This window comes from Gossypium arboreum, chromosome 3, assembly GCF_025698485.1.
Source record: "Gossypium arboreum isolate Shixiya-1 chromosome 3, ASM2569848v2, whole genome shotgun sequence".
Taxonomy (NCBI): Eukaryota; Viridiplantae; Streptophyta; class Magnoliopsida; order Malvales; family Malvaceae; genus Gossypium; species Gossypium arboreum.
The window spans coordinates 136798879-136819427 of NC_069072.1; the positions used below are offsets into that span (position 1 = coordinate 136798879).

At 34.7% G+C, this 20549-nt stretch overlaps 1 protein-coding gene and 2 long non-coding RNA genes across 4 annotated transcripts; all 3 read right to left on the bottom strand.

The window, feature by feature from the left end:
- Window positions 1-2909: 2909 nt before the first annotated feature.
- Window positions 2910-3950, bottom strand: LOC128290293 (uncharacterized). Its single transcript, XR_008279993.1, has 2 exons — window positions 3906-3950; window positions 2910-3087 (listed from the first exon to the last, which is right to left on the bottom strand). It is a non-coding gene; the product is annotated as an uncharacterized LOC128290293 (long non-coding RNA).
- A 5453-nt stretch (window positions 3951-9403) lies between these two features.
- On the bottom strand, window positions 9404-10444 carry LOC128290668 (uncharacterized). Of its 2 annotated transcripts, none has more exons than XR_008280456.1 (3): window positions 10168-10444; window positions 9976-10006; window positions 9404-9826 (listed from the first exon to the last, which is right to left on the bottom strand). It is a non-coding gene; the product is annotated as an uncharacterized LOC128290668 (long non-coding RNA). The 2 variants fall into 2 exon arrangements; XR_008280455.1 differs by having other exon boundaries at window positions 9953-10006.
- Window positions 10445-10464: 20 nt separating this feature from the next.
- On the bottom strand, window positions 10465-12188 carry LOC108475359 (receptor-like protein 53). The gene is made up of 3 exons (XM_053026350.1): window positions 11095-12188; window positions 10844-11043; window positions 10465-10730 (listed from the first exon to the last, which is right to left on the bottom strand). Exons 1-3 carry the CDS (start codon window positions 12186-12188, stop codon window positions 10465-10467), a joined length of 1560 nt encoding a protein of 519 aa, XP_052882310.1.
- Between the last annotated feature and the right edge of the window lie 8361 nt (window positions 12189-20549).

The window sequence follows — 20549 nt, forward strand, 5'->3', positions numbered from 1 at the left end:
GTCTAATGAGAAAGGATATAAAAGGCAATTAGACCCAAAAGTTATTTGGGCTGGGTATGAAATCAGCAGAAAAATTGATAAATTAAGGGTAAAATTGGAATTTTGCAAAATTAACTAAATAAAACTAGGACTAAATAGGAAATATCTAGATTTTTCTTCATTTCTCTTCAATTCCAGCAGCTAAAAACGCCATAGGAGGGTTCTCTAAGCTGGTATTTCATAATTTTTGCACCAAGTGAGTTAATCCTTGCCTTTTTCTTGTAATTTTTGTGTTTCTAAGACTTTTACAACTAGATCCTACTATTAAATTCATTAGTTTTTGATTTCATGGATGAAATTTAAAGTCACCATGGTTGAGTGCTGTAAGTTTATGATGAAATAGAATGAAATTAAAGCTTTAATTTGTTTATGAGATGATTTTATTAGGCAATTTCAATGGAAATTGATTTTTGGGACCTAATTGTGAAAGTGTTTGGAATTAAAGTCTATTGCTGAAATTCTGATTCCTAAAGGTTGTAAACTAGTTTAAGGTGATAGAATAAAATGTTAATTGAGAAAAATCAGCTCAATTGAGAGGCTAATTGAGTAGGGACGAAATTATCATTTATTAAAAGCTTAGGGGAAAAATGGTAATAAACAGCTTGCACTAAAACAGTCTGGACAGCAGCAGTAGACTAACTTTGAAAAATCACCAAAAATTGTAGGAATCGAATTAGAAGATGAAAAAAATATGGAATTAAAGCTTATTGAGTCTAGTTTCTCATAGAAGAAATATTGTAAGCAATGGATTTGTAAATTTTGAGATATAATGAATTTTATGAGACAAGGTCAAAATGAATTCTGGTTCCCCTGTTCTGATTTTGAAAAATTATAAAAAATTGAATAAAAATAATTAGGGACTTAAATTTATATGTATAGAATTCTGAATGAGTCTATTTTTAATAGAAACAAACAAGAACATCATTTGAATTCTGTATAAAGAGATAATTTATTTTTAGTGAAGAAGGGTCAGAACTGTTAGACAACAGAACAGGGGTGACTTTGAAGAATAAACTGTACTGATTGGCTAAACCAAAAATTCTGAAAATTTTGTGGTAAAAATATATATGAGTCTAGTTTCAGGAAAAATTAACTGATCTTAATTTGGAGTTCCGTAACTCAAGTTATAAATAATTTAGTGACTATGACTCAAGTAGACAGCTTTGAATGAACTATAAATAATAGTTGAATTATAGAGAATGTTGCATATGAACATGAAATGTATTAAATTGATAATTAAATTTATTTATTTAGATCCAGAAGATTCAAATCTGAAGCTAGATCGAGGAAAGGAAAAAGTTCAGGATTAATAGATTTTCTTGTTTACAAACAAGTATCAAGGTAAGTTCGTGTAACTTGAATTATATTCTTAAATGCTTGAAATGCATGTTTTTGATATGAATATGATTTGAATGTTCATTGTATGAAAATTTATGAAACATTGATATATTTGATAAAATGGGAAGAAATCCGTTTGAATGAAAGGAAAATTCGATGGATCTCTGAAAAGGAATTGACGGTAAAAGGATCTAGCCGGACGGGTGATCCTATCTGATATAGCCCTCCAGAAGAATATGTGTAAAATGGATTTAGCCGGACGGGTAATCCGAATTAGGTCTGAATTTAGCTTTGGATGGTAATTCAGATCCAAGCTCATTAGAGTAATTGTCGTTGCGAGGATTTAGCCTGGACTGGTAATCCCGACAATACTCTATGAGTTTATATTGCGAGGATTTAGCTCGACTGGTAATCCATTGCAAGGTTGAGGTTCATGAGTGTGCTCTCGAAATAGAAATGTGCGCACATGAATATGAATTGACGGACCCGGAATTGTACACTAAAAGTGTACCTCTGAAAATCCATCGAAATTCCGATAAATTCAACGGGATAAATATGGAAAAATAACAAGGAAATGGAAATCATGGTATTGACGAGCTCATCAATCATAGTATATATTATTGGTACATGGAAATTATTGTACTAACTTGAATGTTGAGTTTGTGCATATTAGGGTAATAATGCATTGAATGGATATATGGATGTTTATTGTATTGTATTGAAAATATTAGGTAAGTATAATTCTTATTACATGAGCTTACTAAGCACAAAGTGTAACGCCCCCACGCCCGAGACCGTCGTCGGAGTCGAGTATGAGGTGTTACTAAGCTTAATTTAACATATTTAGAACTTTGGATTATTTATTTCTACATTCGCAACTTTTAAGCTACTTGCATCACAGTCACAAGAAAAATCATATCTCAAGTTACGAAACTCGAAATCAAGATCCATAAATTTTACCTGAATCTAGACTCATATACCTATCTACTAATTTTTTTCTAGAATTTTTGGTTGGGCCATTTAGTACAGTTTATTAGTTAAAGTTACCCCTATTTCAGGACTTGACTGGTCTGACCTCTGTTTACTACGAACCATATTTCTCTCTGTAAAAACTTCATATGAATATGAGGTTTATTTCTCCTGAAACTAGACTCAATAAGGATTCTGAGAATATAAAATAAACTACCTAATTATATCTTTACAATTTATGGTGAATTTCTAAAGTTGGAACAGGGGATTCAGAAACTGCTATGACCCTGTTTCACTAAAATTATAATATCTTCTAACATATAATTCCTTTTCTTGTTTCATTTATTTCATGTGAAACTAGACATAATAAGCTTCAATTTGATATGTATTCCATCACAAAATTCAATTTCTATGATTTTTAGTAAATTTTAAAACTCGCGTCAGTGTTGCTGCAGTATCCTGTTTATGGCAAATTTCATCCCTTTTGATGAGTTTTTATACACTAAGTATCTTATTAATTTTTCCTTATCATCAAACATAATCTAAACTAACCATTTTCATAATTTATCATTATCAAACATTTCCTCAACCATTCCATTACCATACCATAAGATCATTTACACAAAATAGATATATTGCTATACATGCCATACTTAAATTTACAAGCCTTTACCAAAAGTCTTCCGGATAGTGTGACTGAGCCTTCGACCTATCCCGACTCCTGAGCTGGCTTGGCCAAAACTACAATGAGTAAGAATGAGGGAGTAAGCATAAATGCTTAGTAAGCTCACATGCAAATAGCAAGTAACATAACCATATAAGCAAACATAAAACATCATTTGCATAATCATCACCAAGACATTCATATCACCTTTTCATTTATCATCTTACCATATTGTTGTTATATCGAGTTTTCAACCCGAGGGTTAAGTACATACCTGTTCAAAGTATCCATTTCACAACACTTACCAATACGTCCCTTTACATCTCAAATATTCCTCCATTTGAGTAGAGCTTTACCCGTTGAACACATAGGAATATAATTCGGATACATGGATAACTTGCACATAAGTGCCATATATGCAATCAAGCAATCATGTAACCCGCCCATAAGCGAACTCGGACTCAACTCAACGAGCTCAGGCGTTCGCATCCATAAGTGAACTCGGACTCAACTCAACGAGCTCGGATGCCTAGTTACATCTCACGAACTCGGACTCAACTCAACGAGTTCGGACATTCGCATCCATAAGTGAACTCGGACTCAACTCAACGAGTTCGGATGCTCAACCATCCTAGTGACATGTCACTTTTATCCTAATCTATTCCTAAGGTTCAAACGGGCTTTTTCCTCGAACACTTATCCTTGTCGTCTTCTGTAGAATGCCGAAATCAATACTCGGTAACAATTATATTTAACAAGTAGCTCACATAATTTACATATTATTTGAAAATTAACCACAAAGCATACATTTCATAATAAAATTCAGCATAACATATAATTAACATCAATAACTTAAAAATAACAATTATGCTACTTTATTTACACATGAACTTACCTTGGTACCAAAATACAAGGATTTTGCAATCTAGTCCACAATCTTTTATTTTCCTCGATTGAGGTCGATTCCACGTCTTTCTTGATCTAAAATAACACATTTAGCTTATTTAATACTCACATTATTAAATTAATCCTTAACTCAAATTTTGGAAAAATTACAATTTTACCCCTAAACTTTTGCATATTTACACTTTTGCCCCAAAGCTCGTAAATTAAAATTCAGCCTATTTTCTTATGTTTTACAACATGCTGATCACTTTTCTCTTCTATGGCAACATCAAATTCTCACTCTAACATGTACTTGTGACTATTAGGTATTTTTACCGATTAAGCCCTTTTACTCGTTTTTGCTTAAAATCGAGTAGTACAAGTTGTCTAACATAATTTAAAACTTCATATTCTATCATAAAACATCAAAATACACAAATTTCACCTATGGGTATTTTTCCAAATATAAACCCTAGGTTAAATTATTGCTAACATAAGCTTTATCGAGTTATCGGTATCTCAAAAACGTAAAAATCATTAAAAACGGGGCTTGGAATCACTTACTATGGAGCTTGGAAGCTTGAAACAAACCCTAGCTATGGAGAACCCTTGAAATTTTGGCCTAATGAAGAAGATGGACAAAAATTGGCTTTTAATTTTGTTTTTAATTCATTTTAATAACTAAATGACCAAAATACCCTTACTACTAAACTTTCCAAAAATTCCTTCCATGTCCTAATTTTGTCCATGAACTTAAAATTGGTAAAATTGCTATTTAAGACCTCCTAATTAATATTTCAAAGTAATTTCATACTAAAAACTTCTAGAATGCAAATTTTGCAACTTATTCAATTTAGTCCCTAACTTTAAATTAAACTCGTTATGCCCAAAATTTCTTCACGAAATCTTCACACAATTATGCATTCATATCATAAACCTCAAAATAATTATAAAATAATTATTTCTATCTCGGATTTGTGGTCACGAAACCACTATTCCGATTAGGCCCTAATTCGGGATATTACACAAAGTGCTTACCCCGTTTCCTTTTTCCCTGTTTTATAGTGTTAAGAGCTCGAAGGACGGATTTGGTCGGAGACACATCACACTTTCAACCTCAGGATTTCAGTATATAAAGAAACTTTATTTTGGAAATCAATGGCATGTATAAGCTAACAAAGTAAATGTTAACGTGAAATGAATGTAAAGTTAGCCATTAGTATGGTTAACAAACCTGGTTATAGATATGTGATGACGTTATCTTATATAAATGCATGAATCTATCATGAAAATATGTTGAATTGAAAAAAAAAATTAATTCGTAAACTCCGGTAATGCCTCGTACCCTATTCCAGCAATGATTACGGGTAGGGGTATTACACTTTGGCTTCATGCAGGCCAATTTCCAACACTCCTCCTTGGCTTGCATGCTACAAACTCTTATTCTTTAAGCATTTTCTGATGATTTTATTCACTAAATCATTTTTCTCATCTCCTTTTGCTTCCAAATCTCTTTGAAGGTCCTCGACCATTTGCTTCAACTCCAATTTTTGATTCTCCATTTCATTCAATCTTTCGGATGACTTTTGTTTTTTTCTCTCAAATTGCAATTCCAGTTTTGCTTTCTGGATATGAAGGGATTCCAACTGCTGCTGCAATGTGTTTGCCTCATCCATTAACCTCTGTACTTGATTTGATGCCTCATCACCTTCAAATGTAAATTTTTCTTTCAACAGAGCCTTCTCAGCTTGCTACGTCTCCTTCTCTTATAGCAAATTATTTTCCTGAGCAGTCAAGTTCTTCACACCAGACAATGATTCACTGTTATCATCCTCAAGTTTCTTTGTGAGAATAAAAATTTCTTTTTCTCTCTTTTCTAGCATTATTTTGAGTTCTGAAATACGGGATTGGGTCCTAAATTTTGTTCTCCTAGTTTTTCTGTTTCACTTGCTTTGTTCTCTAACTACTCCGCCATATCTCTGTTAGTTGCCTGCAATGATTTCAACTCAAGTTCCAAGCTAGTTACATGTACCTTTAATTCTTTTATCTGAGCAGATGATTGGTTCCCATACATATCATGCACCTCTTTGAGTGCCAAAACTTTCCTTTCTTTCTCAACTGAATTAGTGAAATTTTCAACCAAATCTTCTTTGGTTAGCTGAGCCATTGACATGTAGTTGGCATGGCTAAGCCTCTTGTGACACAGCTTGGATTCATCTGCAGCAGCTGTGTAGGCACTATCTGGACTCTTATTCCAGTCCACAATAAAACTTTTTTCTGTCATAGCTACTGTCATGAGCTTGGATCCACTAGGATCACTAATCAGGCATTCTTTGCCTTTGAATACAACTGAATAGCCCTTCTCAAACAGTTGAGCAATGCTAAGTAAATTTCTATTAATTTCAGGTACTAACAAGACATTTGTAACAAGTTTAGTACCTGTAGGAGTGTTTATCAGCACATCTCCTTTACCTTCAACTTTGATGAAGTGTCTATTTCCGACCTTCACATTTGTTTTGAAGCTTCTGTCAATTGACTTAAAATTGTCAGCATCAGGGGTCATGTGGTTTGTGCAACCACTGTCTATCAACCATCCATTTGTGGCTTTTCCTTTTGCAGCTGAGTAAGAAACTGCAAAAACTTGTTCTTCTTGGTCATTTTCTTCTTCTACTACTTGAGCTTCAGCTCTTGGCTGTTGGGGTTGGTTGTATCTTGGTCTGCCCTTATTTTTGCAAACCCTTTCTACATGACCCATCTTCTTGCAGAATCTGCACTGTACATCAGGCCTAAACCAACATACTTTACCCGGATGACTTACCCTTTTGCAGTGTGGGCAGGGTGGATAGCTTCCTGCACCATCTGTTTTAGGCTCGTTTGACCAGGTATTCTTGCCTTTGTAGGCAGAGGTACTCCAGGCAACTTTAGCCTTAGCTTGGAAAGCACCCTCCTGATGCTCCTCCATTCTACTGCTCTCCTTTGTTCCTGAGCATAGAGGGCATTAATAAGCTCAGTTAGGGAGATTGTTGCCAGGTCTCTCGAATCCTCTAGGGATGAGATCTTAGCCTCATATCTTTCGGGCAATGTTGAGAGCACCTTCTCCATAATACTTGTCTCATCAAATTGCTCACCAATGAGCCTTATGGTGTTAACTACAGCCATGATTCTGTCAGAATACTTCTTGACAGTTTCTTCTTCCTTTATCTTCAAATTCTCGAACTCCCTTCTCATATTCAACAACTGCTGCTGCCTTGTCCTCTCTGTGCCTTGGAACTCCTCCTTGAGTTTGTCCCAGGCTTGTTTTGGTGTTTCACAAGCCATGATTCTAGTAAAAATTACATCAGAAACACAGTTCTGAATGCATGACATGGCCTTGTGCTTTTTACTTTTTTCTTCAGAATATTGCTTCATTTGAGCTACTGTTGGATTTGCTCTCAATGGTTCTGGTTCAACATCTGAGTTAACCACCTCCCATAGATCAAATGCCTGGAGGTAGGTTCTCATCTTGACTACCCAAATGTGATATCCTTCTCCATTGAAAACTAGAGGTGCAACTGGTGAGAAGCTTGATGAAGCCATCAGTATGTGATCCAACTATAACAGGTCCTCTAAGAAATGAGCTCTGATACCAATTGTTGGTGTTAGACACACTTTAACCGGATGAAGTAAGAACTTCAATCTAGACTTTAACAGCAACGTATTTTACCCGGATAAAGAATGAAGGAAAAATGCTTGGAGTTCAAGCTTTGAACTACTGCCAGAAAGGAAGAACAGAATTTTGAAGGCAAAGAAAGATGGAGCATATGGAAGAAAATCTGATGATTTCATTCAAAATAAACTTTGGCTCAAAGCCATTACATATACCAGTCATTGGCTGGTCAAAAGATCAACAAATTCATCACCTAAACACTACCTAACTCCACTTATTACATTGGAACTAGGTGATATTACTTGCACACTTAAACAAAGCTGGTAACCAGCTCTTTGACTATCAGGTTACATCAACTTGTCATCCAAACATAATTCAAAATGAACTAAATTACATAAACATTGTTAAAAGGTAACAAAATGGAACTGAGATGAAACAGAGTATTAACATCTCCTGTTGCATGTATTTTACCCGGAAACTTATGTGTAAAAAATTCTTGCGTACATGAGCTGCATGGAGGCCAACTTTTCTGGTTCAAGATGCATACTTCACCCGGTAATAGTACAACAATTTGATCTCTTTTCTTTTCTTTACAGCTGCATGCATGGCTTGGGCTGCTTCTTGAAACTTTGGCTTCTTCACATGCTGCATGCAGGCCAATTTCCAACAAATTCTGAACTAAGAGTAAATTCATATTAAAGAAGGCTTGGAAAAGCCATGATCCTTGTTTATAATAGCATTATTGGCATGAAAGTTCAATGCTAGAGACAAATTACGTACCACAAATGGCTGTGAATTGAAGCAAAAATGTATCTCACAAGGGAGATTCTTGATATTAGATTTTGCATATCAAGTATGCTGCTCATCTTCAACTCAAGGATATGACATATAGTCTCGTAAATCTAAAACATGGAGTTTTCTTTTTTCATGCAAATGTCTAATTCTTTTTGCACCATTTTCACTTCATGATTTTGAATAATTAGTGAAAGATAATGGTTCTTGCAGTTTTTTAATTTTAGTTATTAATATTTTTATCACTTTTCAAAGATAAATTAAAGAAGTGCTTTAGGTTGTTTGCCAACTCTGGAAAGCACACCACATTGTAAGACATCATTTAGAATGCAAAATTAGTTCACCGAGTCCCTTAGTTTATATCCATTGCTTTGCATTCAAATATAAACTAGCTTTTTATTGTTTGAAATGGATTTGAAATATAAACAATCAATTTTTTCTTTAAAAAATCATTTAATTGAACATTGTAAGTATTAGTTAATTCAACAGAGTCCCATTAATTATCTGATTTTGTATTCAAAATCATATAATAAACATATCGTTGTTAAATAGCTGGGTCTAGATTTCATTTTTTTAATTATCCAATCCAAGTGTTCTTATTGATGCCAATGCCAATGTTTCAGATGCTTAAAATATTTGGGTTTGGATTTTTATTTTTTTCATGTATTTGATGCTTAAAATATTTTAAATTTTATATCATAATTGTTTATATATAATTTAAATTTTTAAATGTAAGTGTACCATTAAAATCTTTTAATTAAACTTTGGTATAGCACCCATAAAAAAATTAACTTATATGTGAAATCAATTTACCAATAAGCATTTTAGTCCTAATTTATTAATGAGCATGCAACTTATGAATATGTTAGGATTTATCAAAGGGTTAATTCACTTGATGTCCCTAAACTATGGATTATATTTTAAATTGAACTCTAAACTTCAAAAAAATTTAATTGAATCCTCAAACTCTAAATCACATTCTAATTTGAACTTTTTAATTTTGGATTAACAAAGAAAATAATAGTGTGAGATATTGTTGGCCTTTGGCTAACATTGGAAAGCATACCAGATTCTAAGACGACATTTCTTTCATTATATTTTAATTCTTTTTTTTATCGTATTATTACATACAAAGTTTAATTGAATGGTATTTTTTAAAATAATAAAATTATCATTAAAAAGATAAATAGACTAGCAGAAAAACAAGTGTCGGGCTGAACTAAAACCCGAACCAACAGGTCCACCCTTTACACCCGGACCTAAAACCCAACACATGATTGATAAAATATAAAGCTAATGTCTCTTTGGAAGAGCAAAGGGTGGGAGTAGCAGCATCTGTGCCTCTTTACACAATCAGTCCAATGTCCATCAGATAAGGCTTTCATCAGCATCAAGCCACCAAATCTCCTCAGCTGTTAGGATCATTGTTAGGATCACTGCCTAGATTCTTCATGTACCTCATAACCGTTCATTCCATGTCTTGGATCAAGTACCTATGCACTTCAACAAGGTAAATTTGTCATTGCTACAAGAACAAATACAATATGATATGATATGATAATGAACTTTGTCAACATATATTAAGAGAAAAAATGCTTGTAGTCATAAGAAACTATTACCATTTTCTTCAAAGATAACGTACCTCCTAACTGGATACTCCATGTCCTGCATTGCTAAATGGTAACATAAAATTACAATAGAATCTGAAAAATGAATGTCAATGCTACAAGTACGATATGACAGCGAACTTGGTAAAGAAAGAAAAAATTGAGTTTATGCAAACCATTATATATATCAACAACTATCTTTTCAAATTAGAAAGACTAATGCTTACCAGCTAATTTTGAAACAAGAATTCTGATGAAGTCACCTACATCTTCTTCTATTTCTTTTCCCAGACTTTTTGAATTTCTCAACCCATTTGTTTCCCAACTCATTCAACACTGTATATCCAATACATAGCCCAACCACCAATCCACTAGCATAACCTATCAACGCAATTTTCCATGTAGACATAGCATATAACCATGATTCTTCATCTTCCCCTGGAAGTGCTGGCATTGGAAGACCAACTTCTTTGCATTTCCTTGACAAAGGCAGCCCACACAATTTTGGGTTCCCACGGTAGGAATCATTTTGTAAATGTCATGAATTGGTTGCTTTGTGGTATGCTCTCTTCAAGTTGGTTGTTTGACAAGTTCAATGCTTCCAGGAAAGTTAGACTTGAAAGTTGTGGAGGAATCTTTCCTGACAGCTGGTTTCTTGAGAGATCCAAAGATTCAAGGTCTTTTAGATTTTGAAGTGCTAATGAGATTTCACCAGAGAAGCCATTGTTGGATAAGTTCATCACTCGAGTGACCTCGGATTTGTATCTCTTCCGGTATTCTCCCATGGAAACTATTGTTGGAAAGGTCAAGACAAGTAAGAATTGTCAAGACCTTTTGGTAGAACATTTCAATCCTTTGTTAACAATTGTCACAGAGTCTTGATAATAGTCCTCCCCAATGTACACCACTTAGCTTTATCGTCATTTGTTAAATGCATCATTGCCTTCAAACTTTGCAAAAACTCAATGGACAAGTCACGAAAAATGATTGGAACCAATGTCCAATATCGTAGCTTTGGAAACCCACGTTCGTGTCGATTTTTGAAATTGTGCCGTAGAATCTGTTTGCTCATAAAACGAGAACCTTCAAGGAAGGCGACTTCTCTAACCAAAATGGAAATGTATCATGAACCATATTATTTCCAAGGTCCGAACCTCAAGTCTTTGTGCAATTGACTAATGATCTCGGCACTTCCTTCCAATTTATTCCCACCTATTTTGAGTGACCTTAATCGAGTGGCTTGAAGGAAATCAATGGATAGTTCACCAGAAAACTGGTTCGAAGCAATGTCCAACACATCCAAATTTGGGAAAACGAATTTATGTTTGAAATGTTTAATTTGACCATAAAATCTATTTTCCCGCAATATTAGAACCGTCAAGTAAGGCAATTTCTCCAACCAAAAAGGGAATGTATCATTTATCGTGTTGTTTCCCACGTCCAAAACTTCAAGTTGAGTGCATTCCGCTAATGTTCTGGGCAACTTTCCTTCCAATCTATTCTCACTAACTTTGAGAAACCATAGTTGGGTTGCTTTTGAAAATTTTGGTAACATTCCACTAAAGTTATTTCCTTGCAGATCCAACAAATTGAGAGCATTCATTTTGCCTAAGCAATTTGGAATCGGGCCGCTCAAATTGTTATGAGATACATTGAAAGTTCTAAGCTGACTCAAATTGCAAATAGGTCTAGCCAAGGAGTTTTGTGAAGAAGTTAAACTCTGATTGGGTAAAAAATGGTCCAAAGATGAGAGATGGTTATTTGCAAGATTCAGATAATACAATTTTTTCTTCCACACCCAGTTTGGTATTGCACCACTTATTTTGTTATTTGAAAGGTCGAGATATCCTAAATTTTCTGGACTCTTTAAGAACTCTGGAAATGCACTTATGTTACAGGATCCCATACACAATTGCCACAACATTGGGAAAGAGAAGTTTGCATCATTCAAAAGAAGCTGTTTTGGAAAATCAATCACATTGAAAGAAAGGTCTACCCATGAAAGACTGCTCTTCCACAACCAATTAGGCACAATACCATGGATATGATTGCTAGAAAGATCTAACTCAACCAACTTGTCCTGTGTTTTGATGAATTCTGGAAATTCGGTAAGGTTGCATGACCTTAGCGATAACGTCTCTAATTGGGGAAAAGTAAGACTTCTGTTGTTGCTTTCAATTAACAAGCTTACGTTGATTAGGTCGAGACCCTTTAAGTTCTTGAGTTGGACAAACATGTCAAGCTTCATGGAACTGAAGCTATTGCCTCCAATATAAAGCCATTCAAGCCTTGGAAGTTGGAGGATTGACTTTAGGATTGGTCCTGTTAAATAATTATTGCCTATATATAATTCTTCAATAAAAGAAGAAGATGCATTGGGGAACTCATCAATTTTCCCAGCCAATTGATTGTATTGGAACCCACCATTCTTTGAAAAGTCAAATGGGGTGGGCACCGAAAGTAGAAAGTAATATTGGTTGGCAAGTTGGGTTAAAAGTTGGCATGGGATAATTGCAATTTTGGTCCCTAATTGTATAGGGACATTGCAAGTTGATCCTTGAACCTCAACTATAAATAGGCCTAACCATTTCTTACTTTCTTCATCCCATAATTGCCATTCTCTACTTAAGGCATTATTCTCTCTCTATTTGTAAATTTCACTTGTAATTTTGGAGTGAAATATATTTGGTAGTGCTCGAGGGCGTAGGCAAAATTTCTTTGAACCTCGTTAAAATTCGTGTTCTTTATTATTTGTTTTGCATATTTTGTGAATGTGATTGTAGTGATTTATTGTGCTATTAAATTACGATAGAGGATATTCGCTAGGAAAGACTTGGTATTTAAGTGATCTTCGTGATCTACCTCTCTTTCTTGGGAATTGAACTTGGTGTGATTTTTCAGTACAATAATTTTACTCTTTCACACGCTTCCGCACAACAATTGGTATCGAGCGATTCGTACTTGGGAATACGACCGTTTACGGTACTATTCACGATATCTGACACTATTCACGATATAATTACTATTCACGATATCTGGCACTATTTACTGAATACTGATCTTTGTTCACGATACGATGAGTTGGGATTGAGGAGAAAAATGGCAGCAGCATCGTCATCAGCAAGGACTACTGTGACAAATGCAAAATTTGAAGTAGAGAAATTTGACGGTACCAATAATTTTGGTATGTGGCAATGTGAGATCTGGATGTCTTATGTCGCAAGAGCTAGATATAGCCCTTGAAGAAAAACCGACAAGATGGATGACAAGGAGTGGGCCAAGATCAATAGACAGTGTGGGTACAATCCGCCTATGTTTGGCCAAAGAGCGTAAGTACTCATCATGAGGGAGACATCGTGAAGAAGTTATGGGATACACTGGAAGAAAAGTTTCTAACGAAAAGTCTTGAAAATAGGCTTTATATGAAAAAGAAACTTTATCGATTCACGTATGCTCCGGTATGTCGATGAATGACCATGTGAACTCATTCAATAAAATTTTAGCAGACTTGCTAAATTTGGATGAGAAATTTGAAGATGAAGACAAGGCATTATTGTTGTTGAATTCCTTCGATGAATATGATCATCTTACCACCACATTGCTTCATGGGAAGGACACGATCACATTTGATGCGATCAGAGTGCGTTGTATAGATCGAGACTCGAAAGAAAGATAAAAGAGATCACGAGATACAACCGCAGAAGTCTTAACAGTAAGAGGTCGTTCACACAGCAGCAAATCTGGTAGAAGGGGAAAGTCCAAAGGGAGACCCGCCAAAGATGAATGTGCCTTTTGCCGTGAAAGAGGGCATTGGAAAAAGAATTGTCCTAAGCTACAAAAGGGCAAGGCTATTTCTAATGCATGTGTAGCGGAGCATGATGAGAAGTCAGACTTTAGCTTGGTTGGCATGGCAATGGCATGTCAAACGGATGAGTGGATTTTGGATTCAGGATGTACTTACCATATGTGTCCTAATAAGGACTGGTTTTCTAGTCTTAAAGAGCTAGAAGGTGGAATTGTTCTTATGGGCAATGATAGTGCTTGTAAGACAATGGGAGTGGAGTGCAGTCCAATTGAAGAATCACGACGGCTCAATCCAAGTCTTGACAGATGTTCCCTACGCACCTAGCTCGAAGAAAATCTCATCTCATTAGGGCCCTAGAATCTAAAGGGCTCACAATCACTTTGAGAGATGGATTACTAAAAGTAGTAGCTGGGCAATTGACGATGATGAAAGGCACAAGAAGAAATAACTTGTACTTTTTAAATGGAAGTACAGTTATTGGATCAACATCAACAATTTCTACAAAAAATGTAGATTCAGAGGCTACCAGATTATGGCATATGCGATTGGGACATGCTGGTGAAAAAGCTTTGCAGACATTGGCGAAGCAAGGCTTGTTGAAAGGTGCAAATTCTTGCAAAATGGAATTCTGTGAACATTGTGTTCTGGGCAAGCAGAAGAGGGTAAAATTTGGTCCAGCAATTCACAATACGAAAGGAATTCTGGACTACGTTCACGATGATGTGGGGACCTACCAAAGTAGCTTCTTTGGGAGGTATGCACTATTTTGTTACTTTTGTTGATGATTATTCAAGAAAAGTATGGGTGTATCTAATGAAAAGAAAAAGTGAAGTTTTGGATGCATTTCTGAAATGGAAGAAGATGGTGGAGACTCAGACTGGTCGAAAGGTCAAACGACTTCGATCAGATAATGGTACTGAGTACAAAAACGATCCATTTCTACAAGTATGCCAAGATGAGGGCATTGTGCGACACTTCACTGTTCGGGATACACCACAGCAGAATGGGGTGGCAGAACGCATGAATCGAACTATACTGGAGAAAGTTCGATGTATGTTGTCCAATCTTGGATTGGACAAAGAATTTTAATGAGGCGATTACATATGCGTGCCATCTAATTAACCGCTTGCCATCACCGCAATAAATGGAAAAACTCCTATGGAGATGTGGATGGTAAATCACATCGATTATGATTCTTTACATGTATTTGGTTCCACTTGCATATTATCATGTAAAGAATCTAAGTTAGACCCAAGAGCAAAGAAAGCATTATTCTTGGGTATAACGATAGAGTAAAAGGATACCGTCTCGGTGTCGTAATACAAGGAAAATTGTTTTCAGAGAGATGTGACTTTTGATGAATCAACCATGTTGAAGTACAAGGATTCACAAAGGATGACAAAACCAGAGTACTTTGCAGCAGTGGAGCTTGAAAAGGTTAACGATGATCCAACTAATATTGGAGGGACAAATAATGAAGAGGTTCCTACCCAAGAACCTCTACAACAACAAGATTCAATTGCATATAGAAGGCCAAGAAGAGAGATTCGTAAGCCCTCGCTCGCTTTGATGATATAGTGGCCTATGCACTTCCAATTGCAGATGATGATGTTCCTTCTACTTACACGTATGTAGTAACCCCGATGGTGTAAAGTGGAAGCAAGCAATGAATGAAGAAATGCGTCTCTTCATAAAAATAAGACACAGGAGTTGGTGACACTACCCAAGGAAAGAAGGCAATTGGATGCAAATGGGTATATGCAAAGAAGGAAGGATTTCTGATAAAATTGAAATTCGATACAAGGCTAGATTGGTAGCAAAGGGTTACGCCGAAAGAAGGAATAGATTACAATGAAGTGTTTTCTCCAGTTGTGAAGCATTCGTCTATTCGGATTTTGCTAGCCTTGGTTGCGCAATATGATCTTGAACTAGTTCAGCTTGATGTGAAGACCGCGTTTTTACACGGTGATTTGGAAGAGGAAATCTATATGACTCAGCCAGATGGATTCAAGGTTCTTTGGGAAAGAAAATTGGGTTTGCAAACCGACAAAGTCGCTTTATGGATTGAAGCAATCTCCGGCGATGGTACAAGCGATTTGATCAGTTCATGAAAGGGCAAAGGTACACAAGAAGTAAATTTGATCATTGCGTGTATTTTCAGAAGCTACAAGAAGAAACTTTCATATACTTGCTCTTATATGTTGATGATATGCTAATAGCATCTAAGAGCAAAGTTGAGATTGAAAGATTGAAGACTCAACTCAATCTCGAGTTTGAGATGAAAGATCTAGGAGAAGCTAAAAGATTCTCGGCATGGAAATATGGAGAGATAGAGCTCATAATAGAGTTAGCTTATCTCGAAGCGATTTGAAAAAGGTACTACAACGAGTTTGGCATGAACGAAGCGACAAAACACTGTAAGTACCCGTTGGCTTCTCATTTCAAGCTTTCGCACAACTATCTCCTTCGACGAATACGGAATGAGAATACATGTTGCAAGTTCCGTATTCTAATGCAAAGGTAGCTTGATGTATGCAATGGTGTGTACAAGACCGACATTTCACAGGCGGTTAGTATAGTGAGCGGTATATGCATAATCCGAAAAGGACATTGGCAAGTCGTGAAATGGATTCTACGGTATATTCGAAGACCGTGGATGTTGGATTACTTGTTCAAGCGGGATAATACACTTGGTAAAGGTGTTATTAGATACGTTGATTCGACTATGCGGTGATTTGGACAAGCGAAGATCAACCACCGGTTATGTGTTTACACTTGCTGGAGGACCAATAAGTTGGAAGTCTACACTACGATCTCAGATTGCATTGTCAACCACGAGCCGAGTACATGGCATAATAACAGAGGTCAGAAAGGAGGCTATTTGGTTACAAGGTATGGCTAAAACCTTGGGGTTGGTTCAGAGCATATTAACGTGTATTGTGATAGTCAAACCGCTATTCATTTAGCAAAGAATCAAGTCTATCATGCACGCATACAAAACATATCGACGCACGATTCCATTTTGTGCGGAAATTATTGAAGAGGGAAAATTTGTCTTCGAAGATCAAGACTGCAGATAATCCCGCAGATATGATGACCAAGGTGGTATGACAACCAAGTTCAAACATTGTTTGAACTTGATTAATATCCTGCAAGTTTAACAGTTGAAGAAGGCACTATCAAGTATTGTTGTCAAAAGCAGAAGAATTGTGTGAAGATAAGATTATCCTAATCAAATCTTCAAGGTGGAGATTATTGGAACCCACCATTCTTTGAAAAGTCAAATGGGTGGGCATCAAAGTAGAAAGTAATATTGGTTGGCAAGTTGGGTTAAAAGTTGGCATGGGATAATTGCAATTTTGGTCCCTAATTGTATAGGGACATTGCAAGTTGATCCTTGAACCTCAACTATAAATAGGCCTAACCATTTCTTACTTTCTTCATCCCATAATTGCCATTCTCTACTTAAGGCATTATTCTCTCTCTATTTGTAAATTTCACTTGTAATTTTGGAGTGAAATATATTTGGTAGTGCCCAGGGGCGTAGGCAAAATTTGTTGAACCTCGTTAAAATTCGTGTTCTTTATTATTTGTTTTGCATATTTTGTGAATGTGATTGTAGTGATTTATTGTGCTATTAAATTACGATAGAGGGATATTCTGGCTAGGAAAGACTTGGTATTTAAGTGATCTTCGTGATCTACCTCTCTTTCCTGGGAATTGAACTTGGTGTGATTTTTCAGTACAATAATTTTACTCTTTCACACGCTTCCGCGCAACAGATTGTCTCCAAGATACAAGGTCTTCAACGATGGAAGAGTAAATAAAGAAGAATGTATTGATCCAGAAAGCTTGTTCCCCCCTAGATATAGGTTGACCAGCTGACTAAGATTTGCAATTGACGATGGAATGGGTCCAAAAAAATTGCAATAATAAAGCTCTAAATATGTCAGGAACTTGAGATTACCAATTGAGTGGGGTAGTTTTCCACTGAAATTTGTATGAGAAAGCAACAAACTCTGTAAAGCATTGTTTGCTGGAAATTCTGGCAACTGACCCATAAGTTGGTCATTGCCTGAAATGTCAATGCTTTGAATTTTTGGCAATAAGAGAATTCCGGTTGAAAAATGCCCATTCAAATTGCAATCTCTCAAACTAAGAGAAACTAAACAAGAGGAATTTACCAAGAAATTGGGAGGTAAATAAGAGATTGGGTTCCCATCAAGGATAAGTTTGGAAAGAAAAGAGAGTCTTGAGAGTGAAGAACATAATGGACCTTTCAAACCGCAGGACGATAGACTCAACACACGCAGGTTGGAAAGTACAAGAGATGTGGTTTCACACCATTTAGCACTTTGAGTTGAAATGTCCACACTATCCAAATAAAGCTCTGTGAGAAACCTCAAATTCTTGATTAATGTCTTGAAGTTTGGTTTCTCTAATTTCAGAGGTGGTAAATAATAATAATAACCATTTCTCCAATAGTAATCATCTTGATAAGATAGATCAAGAGAGACTAACCTTGTTAAGTGTGAGATCTTCATTGGAATTTGGCCGTGGAAACATGAGCTTGAAAGGTTGAGATGAGTTAGATTTTGGAGTTTATCAAACCCATATGAAAACAGTGGTATTAATGTTGTTTCCAAAGAAGATTAAGGCGACCAAGACGATGGAGATTGAATATGGAGTGAAAGTCATGCCTGAAAGGTTTTTGTAACGAAGATCAAGACCAATGACATGACCATAAGGATCACAAGTAACTCCTTCCCAAAAGCAACAATCAGTGTTGGGATCCCAAAGCTCGAATTTGGAAGAGAAAGTAAAATTAGGGGCATAGTAAAGATGATGTTGCAATTGCAGCAGAGGAGATCTCTGGTCATCAAGACATTGCATTGGGAGATGAGTTTGAGGAGGTGAAAAAGACAAGAGAAGAGGAAGGAAGCATCAGAAGAGAAAGAGTGAAATAAGGGAATGAAGAGTGTTCATGTTGGGTGGGTGTGAAGGAGGATTGTGTTTGGCATACAACTTATTTATACACAAATATGTAGTTTCCATAGAACAATGTTTACGAGTGATTGGCATTGCATGCAATTTCCAAGTCATTTTGCCTAATCAAGACTCCATCAAAATACTGTTCCACCACTTTAGTTAAGTCTTTTTGGTCAATTTTTTCCAACTTATTAAAGCAAGGGATGATAATAATATAATAATTATTATTTAAAGCTGATGTCATAATGCATAAATTATTTATTGCTAGTATTAGAAATAAGTTGTTAAATTCAAACTTAATTTGCCTTGTGTCTTTCTTTTTTGTTAATTTTAAATTTGAAGAATGAGATTTTAATATTTTATTCATCTCATTTTTCTTATTGATAAAGTAAATTTTAATATCGATGTTATAAATATTTGAACTTTAAATTATTTTAAAGCCAAGTAAATTTTATTATTTTTATGTTATATATAATTATTTCTACATCATTTAATTTTTCAAAAGGTTAATTCACTTATATCTCAAAACTATACATCGAATTTTAAATTGATCCCCGAGCTTCACGATGTTCTAATTAAATTTGTAAGTTTTAATTTGGAATGTTTAATACCTTTAATTTTGGACCAGAAAAAATGATAGTTTGAAATGTTATAGGACTTTTAAGTCTTTAAGTCTTTGGCATTGCATGCAAATATCTAAGTTTTTATTACACAAAAACAACGTCCATCCATTGTGTACGAGTCAAGTCACATTATAGATTGATGGACACAATGAGTGGAAATTTTGATAATAGAATAGAATATATAGAATTTTTCACTTTTGAAAGATTCCTAATTAAATTCCAGTTTTGAAACTTTGTGTATATGGGTGAGAAATTTGTTGAAATATGTTCAGATCTATATTATTATTTAATTTTAATATTTTTATGTTTTATATTATTAAAAATATTTACAATTCGAGTTTCGAGTTGAATTTTATAATCTGAATAATTTGAATCATTCAAACAATAGATTGATGCACATACTCCTTTAGTCCTTATCAATTTTAAAAATTAACAAATTGATCTCTCTCAATAAAAATTACAAAATAATTTAACTTATAATATAAAATCAATTTGTTAATGAATATTGAATTTGTAAATACGTTATAATTTATCAAAGAGTTAAATCATTTTATATCTCAAAATTATACATCAAATTTTAAATAATAATGGTTTAAATTAAAATTTTTAACATCTTTAATTTTGGACCAAAAAATGATAGTGTGGAAATATTTTAGGCCTTAAGTATTAAGTCTTTGGCATTGCATGCAAATCTCCAAGTAATTAATACTGCACAAAAACAACGTTGAACCATTGTGTACAAGTCAAGCCTTAGCTAGATTGATGGACACAATAAGTGGAAAGTATGATGATACAATGTATAGAATTTTCCACTTTTGAAACAAACATATTTAAATTTCAGCTTTCAAACTTTTTTAGACTCTATTTGGATGAGAAATTTGAAGAAAAATTTCATTTCTATATTTTAAAAATTCCATTTTAAACATTAAATTGGTGTACATACTCATTTGATCTCTGTCAATTTTAAAACTTAATAAATTGATCTATCTCAACAAAAATTACAAAATAATTTAAAATAATTTTAAAAAATTAAAATATTTTTAAATTTCAAAATATTCATAAAAATTTCAAAATTACAATAAATTTTTTATTATTTTGTTTTGAAAAATTTTCAAATATATATATTGTTTCAAATTTATGTGCTCTAACACAAAATTAATTATACCATAAAAAGATTTCAATTTGACATTAA

Coding starts and splice junctions, on each gene's coding strand:
- LOC108475359 (XM_053026350.1), bottom strand. CDS start 12,188: ATGAAGCTTGACATGTTTGTCCAACTCAAGAACTTAAAGGGTCTCGAC. Junction 11,044..11,094: donor CAATTGCACAAAGACTTGAG/GTTCGGACCTTG, acceptor CATTTTGGTTAG/AGAAGTCGCCTTCCTTGAAG. Junction 10,731..10,843: donor TGACGATAAAGCTAAGTGGT/GTACATTGGGGA, acceptor TTCCAACAATAG/TTTCCATGGGAGAATACCGG.